This window comes from Carcharodon carcharias, chromosome 10 (assembly GCF_017639515.1).
Source record: "Carcharodon carcharias isolate sCarCar2 chromosome 10, sCarCar2.pri, whole genome shotgun sequence".
Classification (NCBI taxonomy): Eukaryota; Metazoa; Chordata; class Chondrichthyes; order Lamniformes; family Lamnidae; genus Carcharodon; species Carcharodon carcharias.
This window is the reverse complement of record NC_054476.1, coordinates 112,852,320-112,871,630: the sequence shown is the minus strand read 5'-3', so window position 1 is coordinate 112,871,630 and position 19,311 is coordinate 112,852,320. Positions and strand designations below refer to the sequence as shown.

General features: G+C 42.2%; 1 protein-coding gene across 3 annotated transcripts in view; it reads left to right on the top strand.

The window, feature by feature from the left end:
* Positions 1–19,311, top strand: part of zzef1 (zinc finger, ZZ-type with EF hand domain 1) — a 285,136-nt gene that overhangs the window by 159,783 nt on the left and 106,042 nt on the right. For all 3 annotated transcript variants that reach the window (XM_041196874.1, XM_041196875.1, XM_041196876.1), the window contains exons 32-37: positions 663–824; positions 1,986–2,118; positions 3,601–3,739; positions 8,032–8,197; positions 11,250–11,512; positions 15,936–16,108. In XM_041196874.1, the coding sequence (XP_041052808.1) occupies positions 663–824; positions 1,986–2,118; positions 3,601–3,739; positions 8,032–8,197; positions 11,250–11,512; positions 15,936–16,108 (1,036 nt within the window). The remainder of the gene's footprint in view (positions 1–662; positions 825–1,985; positions 2,119–3,600; positions 3,740–8,031; positions 8,198–11,249; positions 11,513–15,935; positions 16,109–19,311) is intronic.

Below are 19,311 nucleotides of genomic sequence, written 5' to 3'. Positions count from 1 at the left end.
GACTAGCTGGTCAATTGTTCTGTCTCATGCTAGTGACTTTTTTTTTGCAGTGACTCCTTGTACTTTTGCAAGAGATAGAGGATCAGGGTGCTTGAAAAGGTTTCCAAATATTCCCAAACCCCAGCAACAGATGAATGGGACAGTAGGACTGATCGGTGTACATTGTTCAAGCTTTGGACTGCAGTCGACACCTGTCTCTTCTCTTGACCCTCCACTCATTAGTATCACCAGCTGGAACATGTTCAGATACACTGACTGTGGGAATAGTGCTCATAATGAGGCTGAAGCATGGATAAGAGTATTACAAAGCATGACAGGAAGGAGTGGAGAGCATTAAAACTTACTTTCAATTTCCAATCTATACTTTTTTTAAAAAAAAGATTTCCTGAGATTAAGCTAATAGTGGGTCACTTTTATTTCCTTTATATTTCTTGATTAGGTTGCTCGTTTACAATTGCCAGTTAGAGGTAACATTGATGCAGATAATCTGTGTTGCATTTCCTGCACCCTCCCCCCAACTCCCATCTCCACTTGCTCCAGCAATTGGATAATGATTCTCATCCTAGTTAATATGCTGGTTTGCTACATGGCTTCCCAAATAGTTTAGTACATTCAAAGAAAACGTTCTCCTTTCTTCATGTTGTCCTTTTGTTTTGTTTTAGGTCTCTGCTCCCAGCACTCTCCTGTGTTCAGACCTGTCTATTGCATCTGCTAGATATGGGCTGGGAACCACTGGACATGCCCTTCTTCAATGACATCAAGCTACCTGATCTCTTGCTGGCAATGTCACAAGAAAATATCAGTATCCACGACAGCGCTATACAGTGAGTACAACTGCAGCAATAAAAATGATACAGGGAGGATTCCGGTACTCTAGCCTGGGTATAACTGGTGCTGTGTAAAGGTTGTCTTACTGCATATTTAAATTTGCTGCTAAAAATGTCTGTGCAATTACTGATTCCCAGAATATCTACTTAATATATATGGTGTGTGGAAGAGGACTTCATGTAAGACTGATATTTAAACAACTTAAAAAGATAAAATTGTGAACATGTCAAATTGTTTCTGAACAGTCTTTCCAACAGCAACTGATATGTATATTTGTCTATTAATCCCAAAAGGATATTCTGTGCCTTAGATTTTCTGTAAATGATGCAGAATTTGCCATCATTGGTTTTTGTGTTGGTACCCTGTTGCTCTTTCCGCTAACCATTTTTCTGTTTCAAGCAAAATTGTCCAAACTCCCAACAACAGCTGCTAATACTTGTCCCTGATATACGTCACCTTTAATGTAAAGAAGCATCCTGAGGCACTACCGTAACTATATCATTATCAAACAGGAGTTGGGACTGACTATGTGGTTAAGTAGGGCCTGAAGAGGCCTTTGAAAGTTGGGGAGCAATGTTGCCTGCAGGGAGGAGATTCCAGAATATGATGATTGAAATGTATAACACTGATTTGATGGGTTAGGAGAAGAGAATTGAAGGCCAGAGTTTAAAGATCAGGTTGTGATCCAGGAGACAAGGCTAGAGAAGATTCCAGAGGTGGAACAAGACAGGCCCTGGAGATTTTTTTGGGCAAAGAAATTTGAATTCAGTGTACTCAGAGGATGGGGAGTCAGTAAAGGCAGGTGAGGATGAGGTAATGAGTGAGTAGAATTTGTTATAGGGTGGGGAGATAGGTGAAGGGGATTTGATACAGGATGGGGAGTGGGATTTGGTGTCTGGGATGATAGGGAAGCTGGATTTGGTAAAGGATGAGGTGAAAGGTGCAAAAACTTTGTCATAAAATGGGAGAGATTTAACATTAAGTGGGTTTGGAAGCTGCTGGAGTTAGAGTAGGGTGGAGCTCAGGAAGCAGACCAGGATCTATACGGGAAGCTGAGGGAGAGAGTTGCTTTTAGCTCCTGAGATGAAGTGTAGAGTTTCAAACCATTGTTAAAACTTTTTAGGACTGTATGTGATTGAAGTCTTGTATTTGTTCAGCCAGTGGAGTGAAGAAGATGAGATTGCAGATTATGAATGCAACAAAGAATGGATGGAAGAATGTCAAGATGGAATACATCTTCGTGTTTGGTATGAAAGGATGTCTAGCGCTACTGCTGAGGAGAAGAGGAGGGTAAGTAGATGCTTTAAGTAGGATTAATTTACCCCCCACATTACCTGACATTTGTCATTGGCATGCAACATTTGAGAAAAAGAACTCAGGTTTGTGAAAATTCTCTAATGTTGGTTTATATTTTTAGGAACATAGGAGCAGGAGTAGGCCATTCAGCCTGTCTATCCTGCTTTGCCATTTAATACAATCATGGCTGATCACCCTCTTCAATGCTTTTTCCCCCACACTATCCCCATATCCCCCTATGCCATTGGTACTTAGAAATCTGTCAATCTCTGCTTTAAACATAATCAATGACTGAGCTTCTGTAGCTCCCTGGGGTAGAGAATTCCAATGGTTTACAACCCTCTGAGTAAAAAAACATTCTCCTCATCTCAGTCCTAAGTGGCTTCCCCCTTATTTTGAAATTGAGTTTTGCTGAAAAAAGAGAGAAGTTGAAGCTTTTCATCTTGCACTCATCAGAACACTGAGCAAGAATATAAGAGGAAACAACAATTTATACTGAGAAGAGAGTGCTGATTGGTTGGCAAGTGGATTCTGGTGGAGGCATTGCCATGGAGAGTGCACCAGTGATGGTGACTGACAGTTAACTGTCGAGCATTATTTGAAATTTAAACCAGGCAGCTTGATCCTGATTGGGCAAGGCATTACCCTGAGGAATGAGTCAGTGAATGGCTGTCACATATTTAGCTGAAACAGGCATAATGGATGTACTTATCCTTTCTGTTTGCAAAGAACAGGGCCCTGTGTATTAATATATGCAGCTTCCAGTACATGCACATGCACCAAACTGCAAGCCCTGACTGACATTTGTCAGAATAATTCTTAGCACACTGAGGATTATTTAGCAAATGTTGTCCAATCGCAGAATCACATCTAATATTGGACACTGTGTTTTGAGCTTTGCAAGCATGGGTACCTTGCCTGTTGGGAACAGCGGCTGGGACATGCTGTTTGATACGATCAACCAGTCTTTGGAACATATGGCCTACATATCTAGCACCATACTGACACTGAAATTCATATACCACATTACTTATTTGTCTGATAGGCAGCATGCCCTTTTGGCTTCACAGCAGCACCCTGTTAGTGGCGAATAACACTTGAGTTGCTACTGCATAGGAGTGGTGTGAAACAGCTAGCTTTACCTATTGCTCAAATTTTTGAGGTACCTTGCCCTTCCAGGGTAATCTGAGATAGACTGGGCACTTTTCAGGGTCGAAAGTGATGGCCTTAGTCCTGTGAGTTTGCACTGTCGCATACATTTAATTTGTTTTGACAAATTTGTTTTAATCTCTTTACAGGAGATAGTCTTATGCATATATTTTTGTTTGCTTTATTAAAATATTGTGCAAAAGAGATGCATTTACTTTCTGCTGGCCACTAACTCAGTAGTGGCTTCCACTGTATCTGAAGGAACAACCTATGATGTTATTTAAATCTGGAACTTGTAATGACTGATTTGTTTTTGTTTTGTGACAGATGCATATGTTTGTTGCCCGTTACTGTGACCTGCTGAATGTAGAGATATCCTGTGACGGGTGTCATAAAATAGCCCCCTGGCATCGCTACCGGTGTCTTCAGTGTCCAGACATGGATCTCTGCAAAACGTGCTTCCTCGGTAAGAAATTGGTCTTGATGTGAAATGAAAATGCCTTGACTTCTGTAGGCAGCCACTGAAGACTTTAAACAGATGGAGTTGAGCATAAACACATTTCGGTTTGCTTTATTTGCCGTAAGCACAAGAATTTAACAGCAATGGAAAAGTATTTTTAAAGAAAATGCCATTTGTTATGCACTATTTTAAAACCTAAGAAACACTCTTGGATGTAGAGCAGCAGTTAACACAGGAGAGAGCACACTGAGCTGAATTGGTGGAGGAGGAGACAGATGTGCTCTGGCTGTATAGCTCATCAGTTAGTCTGCATTTTGAGTATGTCGAAGAGTTCTGGTCACCAATTCATGGAAGGAAATGCCAACACTGTGGATCTGGTTCAGAGGAGTAACACAGAGACTGGTGCCTCCGTTCTCGGGACTGGGCTCTGAGGAAAGGAACGTAACAGGAGAGTAGGACATTCAAGCTCATGAGCCTGCTCTCCCTTTAATCAGATCATGACTGATCTGTATCTCAACTCCATTTTCCTAGCTTTCTTTGATCCATGTCCCTTGATTTCCTTACCCAACAAAAATCTATCAGTCTCAGACTACCAACCTCTGCAGCCATTTTGGGGGAGAGAGTTCCAGATTTCGGCTACCCTTTATGTGAAAAAGTGTTTCCTGATATCCCTCATGAATGGTTGACCCCAGCTTTAAGATTTTGCCCCCTTGTTTTGGATTACAGAGGAAATAGTATCTCAATGTTTACCTGATGAAATTATTTTAATATATTAATTGCCTTGATAAGATGATCATCAGCGTTCTAAACTCAAGAATCAAAGTTGTAGAATGATGCAGGCCAGGGATCTATTATGGCTGTGTCGGCTCTTTGTAAGAGCCATCTAGTTAGTCCCACCATCTAATTAGTTATCTCGTTAGTCCCACTCCCCTGCTCTTTCTCTATAGCCCAGAAAATGTTTCCCTTTTAGTATTTACCCAGTTGTCCTTTGGAAGTTCTTGAATATTCTTCCACCACCCTTACAAGTAGAACATTGCAGATCATAACTCACTGTGTAAAGGTTTTATGTTCCCTCTGGTACTTTCGCCAATTCTCTTCAATCTGTGTCTTCCTGACTCCTGCCACTGGAAACTGTTTCTCCTTTTTTACTCCTACTCCATCTAAATCCTTCATAATGTTGAACACTTCCATCAAATCTCCTTGTAACCTTCTCTGTTCTAAGGAAAGTAACACCAAGTTGCTCTAGTCTCTCTGCAAAATTGAAGTCTTTCACTTCTAGTTCCATTCCTGTAAATCTCTCCAATTTCCCTGAGGCACTGACATCCTTCCTGAAGTGTGTTGTTCAGAATTGGCCGCAATATTTCAAATGAGGTCTAACCTGTGATTTATAAAAGTTTAGCATAAATTCTTTGCTTTTATATTCTATGTGTCTTGTTAAAACCAAGTATTCCACTGCTATTTTAGCAGCTTTCCCAGTTTGTCCTGCTACCTTGAAAGATTTATGTGCATACATGCCCAGATCTCTCCATTCCTGCATATCTTTAAAATTGCACCATTGAGGTTATATTGCCTCTCTTCATTCTTCCGACAAAAATGAGTCACATCACAGTTTTCTATGTTAAATTTCATCTGCCTCACATCTACCCATTTCACCAGTGTCTGTGTCCTCCTGAAGTCTGTTACAACCCTCCTCGCTCTTTGCTACATTTCTGAGTTTCATGTCAAATGCAAACATTGAAACTGTGCACTATGTACCTAATTATCAGGAATTAATGTATAGCTAAAAAAGCAGAGGTCCCAACACTGACTTCTAGGCAACACCACTGCACACATCCCTCCAATCTGAAAAACACCTAGTCACATTTACTGTCTGCTTTCTGCCCTTTATTCAATTTTGTATACAAGCAGCCACTGCCTCTTTAATCCAGTGGGTTTCAGTTTTTCTAATTAGACTATAATTTATTAAACCCTTTTGAAAGTCCACTTGCCCACTTCATTCTCCAGAACTTGAGCCAGCATGTTTGTTTCGTCATTGGACTGGATGCATATGAATTAAGAAAGCTCTATCGTACACATTGCATGAAATTCCTCTGAAGAAGGGTCATACGGACTTGAAACGTTAGCTCGGTGTTTCTTTCTCCACAGACGCTGCTAGATCTGCTGAGATTTTCTAGCGTTTTCTGTTTTTGTTTCAGATTTCCAGCATCAGTATTTTGCTTTTATCATGAAATTCCTTCCCATCTTTGTCCTTTACAGAGTTATTTTCCCAGTTTATATCTGGATAATTGAAGTCTCTCATTATCACTACTCTAAAGCTCTACATCTTTCTGTAATTTGCCTGAAAATTTGCTCCTCTATCTCATTCCCGCTGTTTGTTGGCCTCCTGCAGCATAATAGCTCCTCAGTTTTGCCTTTGAACCCTCACTGCATCATCCCTTTCTAGTGCTTTAACAACATCTTTAATCAATACTGCCATATCCCTTTTTTCCCCCTTCGCTACCTTTCCTGAGTACAATCTGGATTTAAGCAACCTGCACTCATAATTTAACCCATGAGGTCCTGGTATCATTTTGGTGTATCTGTGCTGCTTCCCCTCCATGGCCAATATATATTCTTCCTGGAATATGGTGCTTGGGATTGAAGGTTGTATTCAGATGGCCAAGGCACTGTACAACTGAAGAATAACTTCCACCTCTCTGTATTCTGGCTTCTTAAGATAAGGAGCAATATTCCATTTGTCTTTTTTGATTTTTTTTTTGTACCTGCCCTCTCACTTTTAGTGATTTAGTGATAATCACAGATACTTAGCATGCAGCTGCAGCATCTAATTAGGAAGGCAAATAGTTTGTTAACAAACGGATTGAATTATAAGAGCAGTCTTACTACAGTTAAGCAGAGCATCGATGAGGCCATATCTGGAATACTGCGTGTAGCTTTGGACTTTTTATTCAAGGAAGGTTTTAAATATATTAGAAGCAGTTCAGAGAAGGTTTACTAGACTACTACCAGGAATGGGCAGGTTATCTTATGGGGAAAGGTTGGACAGTTCAGGCTTGTATTCCTGGAGTTTAGAAGCGTAAGAGGCAACTTGATTGAAACATATAAGATCCTGAGGGGTTCTTGACAGGCTGGATGTGGAGAGGATGTTTCCTCTTGTGGGAGAATCTAGAACTAGAGAGTCACTGTTTACAAATAAGAAGACGCTCATTTAAGACAGAGATGAGGGCAATATTTTTCTCTGTGAGAGTCATTAATCTTTAGAACTTCCTGAAAAGGCAGTGGAAGCAAAGTCTTTGAATATTGAAAGGTTATCGGGCGTAGGCGGGAGGTTACAAACAGATCAGCCATGATCTTGTTGAATGATGGAGCAGGCTTGAGGGGCTGAGTGGCTTACTCCTGCTCCTATTTTGTATGTTCGTATGAAATGTATCATGCCCCTGAACAACTAACCATTGCTCATCACAACATTCGGTTTCTTAAAATGCTGTATTTGGTGAATATCATGTGAATGGGCTGGTGTTTATTTCAGGGCAACATTAACACTTGTTATGCAATATATTGAATGTAACTCTTTTGAGTACAAACCCGTTTCCATCTGTTTCAGATGAAGTTACATTGTTTCATAGTTTGCCATTGTGAGATTTGAACTCTTGATTATCCACGTAGTACTGCATCTGCCATGTAACTCTTTCGAGTACAAACACGTTTCCATCTGTTCCATTCAGATGAAGTTATATTGTTTCATAGTTTGCCATTGTAAGATTTGAACTCTTGATCTTGGGGTTACAAGCCCAGTACCATAACCACTTGGCTATTTAGGCCGAGCCCAAATATATTGAATGTAACTCTTTTGAGTACAAACCCGTTTCCATCTGTTTATACAGATGAAGTTACATAGTTTCATAGTTTTTGCCATTGTGAGATTTGAACTCTTGATACTCTTTTTGAGTAAACCTGTTTCCATCTGTTTCAGATGAAGTTACATTGTTTCATAGTTTGCCATTGTGAGATTTGAACTCTTGATCTGGGGGTTACAAACCCAGTACCATAACCACTTGGCTATTTAGGCCAAGCTTTGAACTCTTGATCTTGGGGTTACAAACCCAGTACCATAACCACTTGGCTATTTGGTCCAAGCTATATTGAATGTAGTTTTGCTAAAAGTTTTCCTGCTGCAATCTAAAGTGTTAATTGTCAGGCTAACTGGTTGTTAGCAGCTTTAACCTCAGTGTAACAATGCTGAAGGCCAGTGGTCAATTGGATCACTTTATTTTTTTGATGGTGATTTTATTCTTCAGGTGGAGTGATGCCTGAACATCATGAAGATTATCACAAAATGGTGAACATGGAGTATGCTTGTGATCACTGTCAGGGGCTGATCATAGGCCGCAGGATCAACTGCAATGTATGTGATGACTTTGACCTCTGCTACGGATGCTATTCTGCAAAGAAGTACCCTGACAGGTAACCAATGACAGAGATGTTTAACTTTTTAAAAATTCATTTACGGGATGTGGGTGTCGCTGACTAGGCCAAAGTTATTGCCCACCCCTAATTGCCCTTGAAAAGGTGGTGGTGAGCTGTCTTCTTGAACCATTGGAGTCCCTGTGGTGCAGGTGCAGGTACATCTACAGTGCTGTTGGGGAAGGGAGTTCAGGATTTTGACCCAGCGGCAGTGAAGGAGCTGCAATATAGTTCCTCAGATATGCTTCTCGGATACTGAAGCAGTCCATGTCCAAATGCAGCAAGACCTGGACAATATCCAGGCTTGGGCTGACAAGTGGCAAGTAACATTTGCGCCACACAAGTGTCAGGCAATGACCATCTCCAACAAGAGAGAATCCGACCATTGCCCCATGATGTTTAGCGGCATTACCATCACTAATCCCCCAGTATCAACATCCTGGGGGTTGCTATTGACCAGGAACTGAACTGGACTAGCCATATAAATACTGTGGCTACAAGAACAGGTCAGAGGCTAGGAACCGTGCGACAAGTAACCCACTTCCTGGCTCCTCAAAGCCTGTTCCCCTGTCTACAAGACACAAGTCAGGAGTGTGATGGAATACTCCCCACTTACCTGGATGAGTGCAGCTCCCATAACACTCAAGAAACTTGACATTATCCAGGAGAAAGCAGCCCATTTGATTGGCACCCCATCCACAAAGATTCACTCCCTCCACCACCGACGCACAGTAGCAGCAGTGTGTACCATCTACAAGGTGCACTGCAGGAATTCACCAAGGCTCCTTCAACAGTACCTTCCAAACCCATGACCACTACCATCCAGAAGTACAAGGGCAGCAGATGGATGGGAATACCACCACCTGGGAGTTCCCCTCCAAGTCACTCACCATCCTGCCTTGGAAATATATTGCCGTTCGTTCACTGTCGCTGGGTCAAAACCTTGGAACTCCCTTCCTAACAGCACTGTGGGTGTACCTACACCACATGGACTGCAGTGGTTCAAGGCAGCTTATCACCGCCTTCTCAAGGGCAATTAGGGAGGGGCAATAAATGCTGGCCCAGCCAGTGAAGCCCACATGCCGTGAATGAATTAAAAAAAAAGTCAGGATGGTGAATGGCTTGGAGGGGAACTTCCAGATGGTGGTGTTCCCATGTATTTGCTGGTCTTGTCATTCTAGATCATATCGGTGATGGGTTTGGAAGGTGCTGTCTAAGGAGGTTTGATGATTTCTGCAGTGTATCTTGTAGATGGTGTAGACTGCTGCCACTGTTCATCAGTGGTAGAGGGAGTGAATGTTTGTGGACGGGGTGCCAGTCAAGCAGGCTGCTATGTCCTAGATGGCGCAAAGCTTCTTAAGTGTTGATGGAACTGCACTCATCCAAGCAAGGGGAAAGCGTTTCATTACACTCCTGACTTTGCGTGGTAGATGGTGGACATGCTCTGGGGAGTCAGGAGGTGAGTTACTTGCAGCAGGATTCCTAGCCTCTGACCTACTTCTGTGGCCACAGTATTTATATGGCTAGTCCAGTTCAGTTTCTGGTCAGTGGTATCCCCCAGGAAGTTGTTAGTGAACTCAACTACCACTTTCTGCTCCTTCCTTTGGGATTGGAGTTGAGGGCTACATTGTTGGGAATACGAATCTAGACTGCCTGCAGCAACTTACATTAAAGGTGCTATATTAATGCAATAAAATGCCTTGAAGCTACACAGGAAAGTTATCAAATAAATTTTGACATTGAGCCACCAAAGGAACTATTAGGCCAGATGACCAAAAGCACGATTGAAGAGGTAAGTTGTAAGGAGGGCCTTATAGCAGGAAAGAGAAGTAGAGAGATTAGGGAGGTAATTCCAGAGATCAGGGCTTAGGCAACTAAAGGCCAACACTGGAATCAGGAATGCTCAAGAGGCCAGAATTGGCTGAATGCAGAGTTCTGGGACAGGCAGGTGGGCTGCAAAGCTGGAGGAGGTTACAGAGATGGGAAGGGGAGAGGCCATGGAGGGATTTTAAAACATGGATGAGAAATTTAAAATCCAAGATTTTGTTTATCTAGGAGCCAGTGTAGGTCAGCAATCATAGAGGAGATAGGTGAGTGGGATTTGTGTGAATTAAGACACAGGCAGCAGAGTTTTGAATGACCTCAAGTTTTTGGAGAGTAGAGCAAGGGAGGTCAGTCAGGAGTGTGTTGGAATAGTAAAGTCTAGAGGTAACAAAGGGATGGATGAGGGTTCCAGTAGCTGATAAGCTGAGGCAGGGGTGACATTGGGTAGTGTTATGGAGGTGGAAATAAGCAGCTTTAATGAGGGTGTGCATATTTGGCAGTATCTTTATCTTTTTAAAACAAACTTTATAAGTGGCTACTGTAGATTTGTTAATTTCATTCCCTTAACACTCCACACTCTTGCTGCCATTTGTGTAGTTTGTTATAAACAGATGTGCGCGCTTTAAAAGCATCCCACTGAGTTTGCAGCAAACTTGATAAATTATTTGGTTCCCTCTGTCTCTGGTATGGTGCCTAGGGGAATGAAATGAATGAAAATATCATTCCATCTGGCCATCGAGTAGCTGCCAAAACCGTGCCCTTGAACGTTACTGTCAGCACTTGACACTTGGAGATCCTATTCTTAATTCATTTGAATAATTGACTTACTGGGAAATACTTCCTACTGTTTCAAGCATAAGTTTCACCATGAGGTTTCCCAACCTGTGATATACACCCTTGCGTATATTGGTCAGCGTGTAACTGAATCCAGCAGATGAAACTGCTTGAAGGTAGATTATATTGGCATGACTCTGTTTTATGCCCAGTAAGTATCTCTTGTATCTCTGCCTTGTTTATCTTGCACCGCAGTTGTTCCAATAAAGTCAGCTAAGTTGGGGGCGTGGGATATATTAAAAGAATTCTTCTGCTGAAATTCAGTTGTAAATCACACTGCGTTTCTTCATGGTATTTGCAACTTTTGCTGACTGTAATAAGTTGAGTGCAGTGAATTTGATTGTTTCTTGTACTGAGACTGGTTTCAGGCTCTTTCTATTTTTATTTCCTGCAGCCATTTGCCAACACACAGCATTACAGTGTTCCCCATGGTGACGATTCGGATTAGTGACCGCCACCGGCTCATCCAGCCCTACATTCACAACTATACCTGGCTGCTCTTCAGCGCGCTGGCACTCTACACAGCCGATGTCGTAACAGAACCAAACCCTGCTGAAGAGGAGTTGGACTCCCATGTACGTGCACACGCTGAGGCCCTGGAAGCTCGCTGCACAGAGCTCATCACTGAATATCTACTCAAGGCACATCAAGGAAAAAGTCAGTCATGTGAATGACGCACATTCTTTACTTTGTCTATAAATATACATGGATGTTCAAAGTTTGTTAAAAGCTCTCATAGATATTAAGTTGTTTGTTTTAGCCTTTATATTATCCTTTTAATACATTGACCTTTCACCTCTGTCCTGAATTTGAACTCAACTCAGATTAAAGGGGTGAAACAACTCTTGCCCCCCGGATCCTCTGAAAAATGCTTTTGACAGTCTACCAAAGAAAATCTATGCTTGGCAGTTAACTGTCAGTTACCATCAGTGGTGCATTCTCCATGGCAACATCACTTGCCAACCAGTCAGCACTCCCTTCACATACAGTATAAATTATTGCTTTCCCCCTTATATTGGTATTCTTGCGAGTATCCTGATGAGTACAAGACGAAAAGCTTAGACATATCTCTTTATTTAGCAATACTCAAAACCTATTAGCCAGTCTCTTGGGTGTGTGAGCTTTCCCTGCAAAATATCATCCGATTCAGAATTAAGTTGTCAGTCTTATTCAGCAATCTTATTCACAGAGGTTGTTAGTTTGGTAAATAGAAGTTCAAATTTTGTGCAGTGGGGATGGGACTTCCAAGGTGTGGAGTCAGCTGGAGAAAGAGCAGAAAGAGCAAGAAGTGAATTATGAGCCTTTTATGCCAACACTGGAATCACGGAATTTTAGCGGCACAGAAGGAGGCCATTTGGCCCATCGTGTCTGCACCGGCTCTCCAAATGAGCATTCTGACCAAGTGCCATTGCCCTGCCTTTTTCCTGTACCCTTGTACATTGTTTCTATTCAAATAATCATCTAATTCCCTCTTGAATACCTTGATTGAACCTGCCTCAGCACGCTTCCAGGCAGTGCATTCCAGACCCGAACCACTCGTTGTGTGAAAAAGTTTTTTCTCATGTCACATCTTCTTTTGCAAATCACTTCAAATCTGTGCCCTCTTGTTCTTGGTACTTTTACGAGCGGGAACTGCTGCTCCCTATCTACTCTGTCCAGCCTCCTCATGATTTTGAACATCTCTATCAAATCTAATAAGGGAATGTGTACATTTCTCAGTACAGCGCTTCATGTTGAGTTCCACTTGATTTGCTCCAGCCTTCCACCCATCTAGAACTGGAGTGACTTGTGATGTGAATTATCCTGCTTTTCACCCTGCTGGTGACACTCATCTGTAAATCCCACTGCTTGACTTGAACACATAATCTGGGTTGACATTCCAGTGCGGTAATGAAGAGTGCTGCATTGCTGAGGTGGTGTCTTTCTGATGTGACATTAAGCTGCCTGTTGTACAGTTTTAGCTGATTAGTGAGATCATGGCAATACGAGAAGTATTTGGGCTTCCAAGAAGACAGTGCATAAAGCTAAACCGCTGTGCTGCAGAGAACGTCTGATCAGCTGCAAAAAGAGTAGAGGTATAACAAAGTACAGATAGGACAGATGTTTCCATTTGTGAAGAGGAGTCCAAAACTAGGGGCCATAAACTAACTTGGTAGGGCGGTGAGAGCCAAGAGAAAATATTAGAGAGGAATACCAGGGTGCACAAAATACTGCGAGGGACAGATAGCACTAGTGTAGAGAATAGTAAGTTAATAGGTAAAGTTGGGATAAGGGAGAAAGTAACAAAATCTAAATCAGGGTTACTATGTATGTATGTGAATGCATGGAGTATAGTAAATAAGATTGGGGAGTTACAGACGCAGAGTGCCATGTGGAAATATGACGTTGTGGCGATAACAGAGACCTGGCTCAAGGAAGGGCAGAACTGGATGTTAAATATTCCTGGGTACAAAGTGTTCAGAAAAGATAGGAAAGGAGGAGAGGTAGCAGTATTGGTTAAGGAGAGTGTTACAGTGCTGGAGAAAGAGGATGTCCCTGAAGGTTCAAGGACAGAATCAATTTAGCTAGAGCTAAGGAACAAAAAGGGTGCAATTCACTTCATGTGATATCAAGAAACGGTTGAAGGCACTGGATACTGCAAAGGCTATGCATCCTGACAATATCCCGGTAATAGCACTGAAGACTTTGTGCTCCAGCACTTGCCGCACCCCTAGCCAAGCTGTTCCAGTACAGCTACAACACTGGCATCTACCCGGCTGTGTGGCAAATTGCCCAGGTATATCCTGCACAGAAGAAGCAGGACAAATCCAACCTGGCCAATTATCATCCCATCAGCCTACTCTTGACCATAAGTAAAGCAGTGGAAGGGGTCATCAACAGTGCTACCAAGTGGTACTTGCTTAGCAATAACCAGTTCACTGGCACCCAATTTGGGTTCAGCCAGGGCCAATCAGCTCCTGACCTCATTACAGCCTTGATTCAAACATGGACAGAAGAGCTGAACTCCTGAGGTGAAGTGAGAGTGACTGCCCTTGACATCAAGGCTGCATTTGACCGAGTGTGGCATCAAGGAGCCCTTGCAAAACTGGAGTCAATGGGAATCGGGGAAAACTCTCTACACTGAAGTTAAACTGACTGGTCTGTAATTGCAATGAACAAGGGTGTAATGTTTGCAATTCTCCAGTCCTCTGGCACCTCCACTGAGTCTAGGGAAAACTGAAAGGTTATGGCCAGTGCCCCTACAATTTTTATTCACTTCCTTCAATACCCTTGGATGCATCTCATCTGGTGCCTTGTCAACTTTAAGTATCAATAGCCTTTTCAACACACTCTCCCTTATCAATTTTGAATGTTTCTAGTGACAGACGAGGAAACTCGTGTTTAACTATCTTGCTGGAGTTTTTAGAAGAGATAGCAGAAAAGGTCGATCAGGGTAATGCTGTTGATGTGGTGTACATGGACTTTCAAAAGGCATTTGATACAGTGCCACACAACAGACTTGTGAAAAAAGTTATTGTTCCTGGAATAAAAGGGACAGTAGCAACGTGGATACAAAATTGGCTTAAAATAGGAAGCAGAGTGTCTTGGTCAATGGATATTTTTCAGGCTGGAGGAAGGTTTGCGGTGGAGTTCCCCAGGGGTCAGTATTGGGACCCTTGCTTTTCCTGATATATATTAATGATCTAGACCTTGCTGAGCATGGGGACAGTTTCAAAGTTTGCGGATGATACAAAACTTGGGCACATTGTAAACTGTGAGGAGGACAGTGTGGAACTTCAAGAAGGCATATACAAGTTGGTGGAGTGGGCAGATAGGTGGCAGATGAACTTCATTGCGGAGAAGTGTGAGATGATGCATTTTGGTAGGAAGAACATGGACAGACAATATAAAATAAGGGATGAAATTTTGAAGAGGATGCAGGAGCAGAAAGACCTTGGGTGTATCTGTGCATAGATCATTGAAGGTAGTTGGACAGGTGGAGAGAGCAGTTAATAAAGCATATAATACCCTGGGCCATAAGAGTACAAGAGCAAGGAGGTTATGCTGAATTTATATAAGACACTCGTTTTACCTCAGCTGGAATATTGTGTACAGTTCTGGGCACCACACTATAGGAAGGATGTGAACATATTGGAGACAGCGCAGAGAGAGGTTTACAAGAATGGTCCGGGGATGAGAAACTTCAGCTATGAGGATAGATTGGAGAGGTTGGAACTGTTCTCCTTGGAGAGAAGAAGGCTAAGAGGAGATCTGATAAAGATGCTCAAAATCATGAGGAGGCTGGACAGAGTAGATAGGGAGAAGCTGTTCCCGCTTGTAAAAAGACCAAGAATGAAAGGACACAGATTTAAAGTGATTTACAAAAGAAGCAAGTGTGATGCGAGAAAAAACTTTTTCACACAATGAGTGGTTCGGGTCCGGAATACACTGCCTGGAAGTGTGGTGGAGGCAGGTTCAATTGAGGCATTCAAAAGGGCATTAGATGATTATTTGAATAGAAACAATGTGCAGGAGTTATGGGGAAAAGGCAGGACAGTGTCACAGTCATAATGCTCATTTGGAGAGCCGGTGCAGACATGATGGGCCGAATGGCCTCCTTCTGGACCATTAAAATTCTGTGATAAACATACCAAAGTCTCTAATAAATCCAATAAGGAGTTCAGGAAAAACTTCATTATAGTTAGAATGTGGAATTTGTTGCCACATGGAGAATTGAAGCAAATAGCCTGGATGAATTTAAGTGGAAATGGGATAAAAACTTGAGGGAGAAAGGAATAAAAGGATATATTGATAGTGTTAGATGAAGTAAGGCAGTGTGGAGTGTTAACACCAGCATAGACCTATTGGACCCAATGGCTTGTTTCAGTGCTGTAAATTCTATGCAATTCTATGTAATAATGATTGGGAAACATTGCGAGCCAGACAACAGTGAGAGGCTGAAAAGCCTACTCTTGTTCCTAATGTCATTAGGTCGTATTGTCCACTGCACAGAGATGCTGGCTGATCCTTGTGCTTCCTGCATTTGCTCCTTTTCTTAAAAATAAGTAATAATGATGTTTGCTAAATTTATTTTGGCCAGGTCTAAAGAATTCTGCAGTGCTTTCTTTGCTCTCTAACACGTCAGCTGAGAGCGAGAAGGATGTAGCTGGTGCCTCAACAGATGCTACTGAAACAATACTTTCCACAACTGAACGTAGTACCAGTAACCAGCAGCAAGCCCAGACTCATTCTACTCACTTGGATTCATCTGATGTGAGTAATCAAATTATTGCTATCATTGGTTTCAGTTTGACATGCTTTGTTCAAAGCTTTTCTATGCCAGAACTAAAATGCTAGCCTTTGATCTTTTGAAGCCTCTTTCCTAAACTAGATCATATCGATCTGATGAAAATCTCTTCACTCCCTGTTCAAGCCAGTTAGTGGAATGACTGTGGGCTCCTTCAGTAAAGGTCCTGCTGATGCAGCTTGATGAGCCAAAGCTGCTTGTAGTTTGTGGTGGATGGGCAATGCTGTTCCAGAAAGGAAGTTAACACATTATTCAGGTAGTCTGGTAGGAGCTCTGAATGGGCACCATCCCCTGATCTGTATTTGATAACTGTCACTGGCTTTAAAGAAGAACAATGGCCCTGGTTTTTAGTCAGCAATAATGTGATGGCACTCGCTTCTGATCTCAAAGAAAGTTGCTCACAAAGATCTAGTGATTTTCTGTGGCATGGATTTCCCCTTTCCCATTGTTACTTTCGTTCCAGTGTCAGCTCCAGGGGACCTCAGACGAACAAGGAGCAGAAGGCCACTCAGCCCTTGAGCCTGCTTAAATCGTGGCTGATCTGATAGTAACCTGAAATCTGCATGCCACCTACCCTGATGACCTATCACCACCTTGCTTACCAAGAATCTATGCACCTCTGCCTTAAAAATATTCAAAGATTCTGCTTCCACCACCTATTCAGGAAGAGAGTTCCAAAGACACTCAACCTTCTGGGAGAAAAACATTTGCCTCATCTCTGTTTTAAATGGGCAGCCCCTTATTTGTAAACAGTGATCCCTAGTCCTAGATTCATCCACAAGAGGAAACATCCTCTCCACATCCACCCTGTCAAGACCCCTCAGGATCTTATATTCTTATATGTTTCAATATCTCCTGCATTTAGCAACAATGATGTCAGCAAGCAAGGTTAGCAGCCAATTACAACGAATTTGCACAGTCAGCAAACCAAAATGATTTCCTTCATTTTTTTGGCCATTTACAGACAACAAAATAAAGCTTGGGGTGTATACATGGGATTAAGGTACAAGCTGAAATGCTCATAAACTTTAAAAAATATATAAAAATCTGGATTTTATTTCCACGTGAAGTTTGACACTCCACAGATATAAATTCATTTTTTTAGGGTCAGAAGTTGTTGAGCATTAATTGTGAACTTAACAAGAAGTAAAATTTTTGAGAGTCTTTACACCATGACTATTGATGTGAAAGTGGACATGTACATCAACTCAAGTGATTTCAGAAAATCTCCATCTGTGGGGACCTTAACAGTATAACCTGTAGAGGAACAGGGAATCACAGAGAACAGCTTGTTGACTTCCACATTTAATTGCCCATGTACACCAAAAGTTGCTCTCAGTTTCACAATTCTAATGTCAGTGAACGCAAATGACATCCTCGTCGATTGTGACAAAGGTAAACTATCTCTCGTCGTCCTCCTTCATCTACCTACAACTTCTGACGTTCTTGTCCAACGCATCTCCACTGTTGTCGAGCTGGGTGGGCCTACATTTGCCTGGGTTCATTCTTAACTAACAGGTTGCAGCCTGAGAGTCACCTGCAGTGGCTTCTCTTCCTGCTCCTGCACAGTTGCTTATGATGTTCTCCAAGGATCAGTCCTTGACTCCCTCCTATTTCTCATCCTAATGCTGTCCCTTGGCGACATCATCCAAAACCACAGTCAGCTTCCACTTTTGCTGATGATACCCAACTCTACCAGAGCATCGCCTCTCTCGATCCCTCCACTGTCTCTAAATTTTCAGACTGCATGTCTGACATATAGTACTGAATGAGCAGTAATTTCCTCCAACTAAGTATTGGGAAGACAGAAGCCACTGTCTTTGGTCCCAGCCATAAATTCCAGTTCCTCTCCACAGACTCCAGCCCTCTCTCTGGCAACTATATGAGGTTCACAACTTTGGTATTGTATTTGACCCTGAGATGAACTTCCTACCACATATCGGCACCATCACTAAGATAGCTTATTTCCACTTACGTGACATCGCTTGGCTCCACCTTTGCCTCAGCGTACCTGCTGCTGAAATGCTTAACCTTGTCTTTGTTACCTCTAGATTTGATCAATCCAGCACACTCCTGGCCAGCTTCCCTTGTTCTACCCTTGGTAAACTTGGGGTCATTCAAAATCCTGCTGTCCATGTCCTAACTCTCACTGTTGCACTCACTCATGCTGTCTATGCTTACTGATTTACATTGGTGCCCAGTCAAGCAAGCCACAATTTTAAAATTCTCATCCTTGTTTTCAAGTACCTCCATAGCCTTGCCCCCCATAACTCTGTAATCTCCTCCAGCCTTACAGCCCCTAAGATCTCTGCGCTCCACCAATTCTGGCCTTTTGTGCGTCGCCGAGTTTAATCACTCATTGGTGGCTGTGCCTTGAGTTGCCTAGGCCCTAAGCTCTGGAATTCCCTCTCTTCCAACTATTTACAATCTATATTAATGACTTGGATTCAGGGATAGAAGGTACTATAGCTAAGTTTGCAGATGACACCAAAATAGGTGGGAAAATAAGTTGCAATGAAGAAATAAGAAATTTACAAATGGATATGGACAGGATAGGTGAATGGGCCAAAATTTGGCAGATGCAGTTTAATGTGGATAAGATGAGGTTATCCATTTTGGTCGGAAGAATAAAGAGGCGACTTATTGTTTAAATGGAGAGAAACTTCAGAATGCTTCAATGCAGAGGGACCTGGGTGTCCTCATGCATGAATCGCTGAAAGCTAGTATGCAAGTACAGCAGGTAATAAGGAAGGCAAACGGAATTTTGACATTTATTACTAAAAGAATAGAGTATAAAAGTAGGAAAGTGATGTTGCAACTCTTCAAGGCATTGGTGAGACCACACATGGAGTACTGTGCACAGTTTTGGTCCCCTTACTTGAAGAAGGATGTAGTTGCATTGGAGGCAGTTCAGAGGAGGTTCACTAGATTGATTCCAGAGATGCGGGGCTTGTCTTATGAGGAGAGTTTGAGCAGTTTAGGCCTATACTCGCTAGAGTTTAGAAGGATGAGAGGAGATCTAATTGAGGTATATAAGATGCTAAAGGGGATAGACAAAGTAGATGTTTCCTCTTGTGGGTCATTCTAGAACAAGAGGCCATAGTTTTAGGCTAAGGGATGATAGATTTAAATCAGAGATGAGGAGGAATTACTTTTCTCAAAGGGTCAT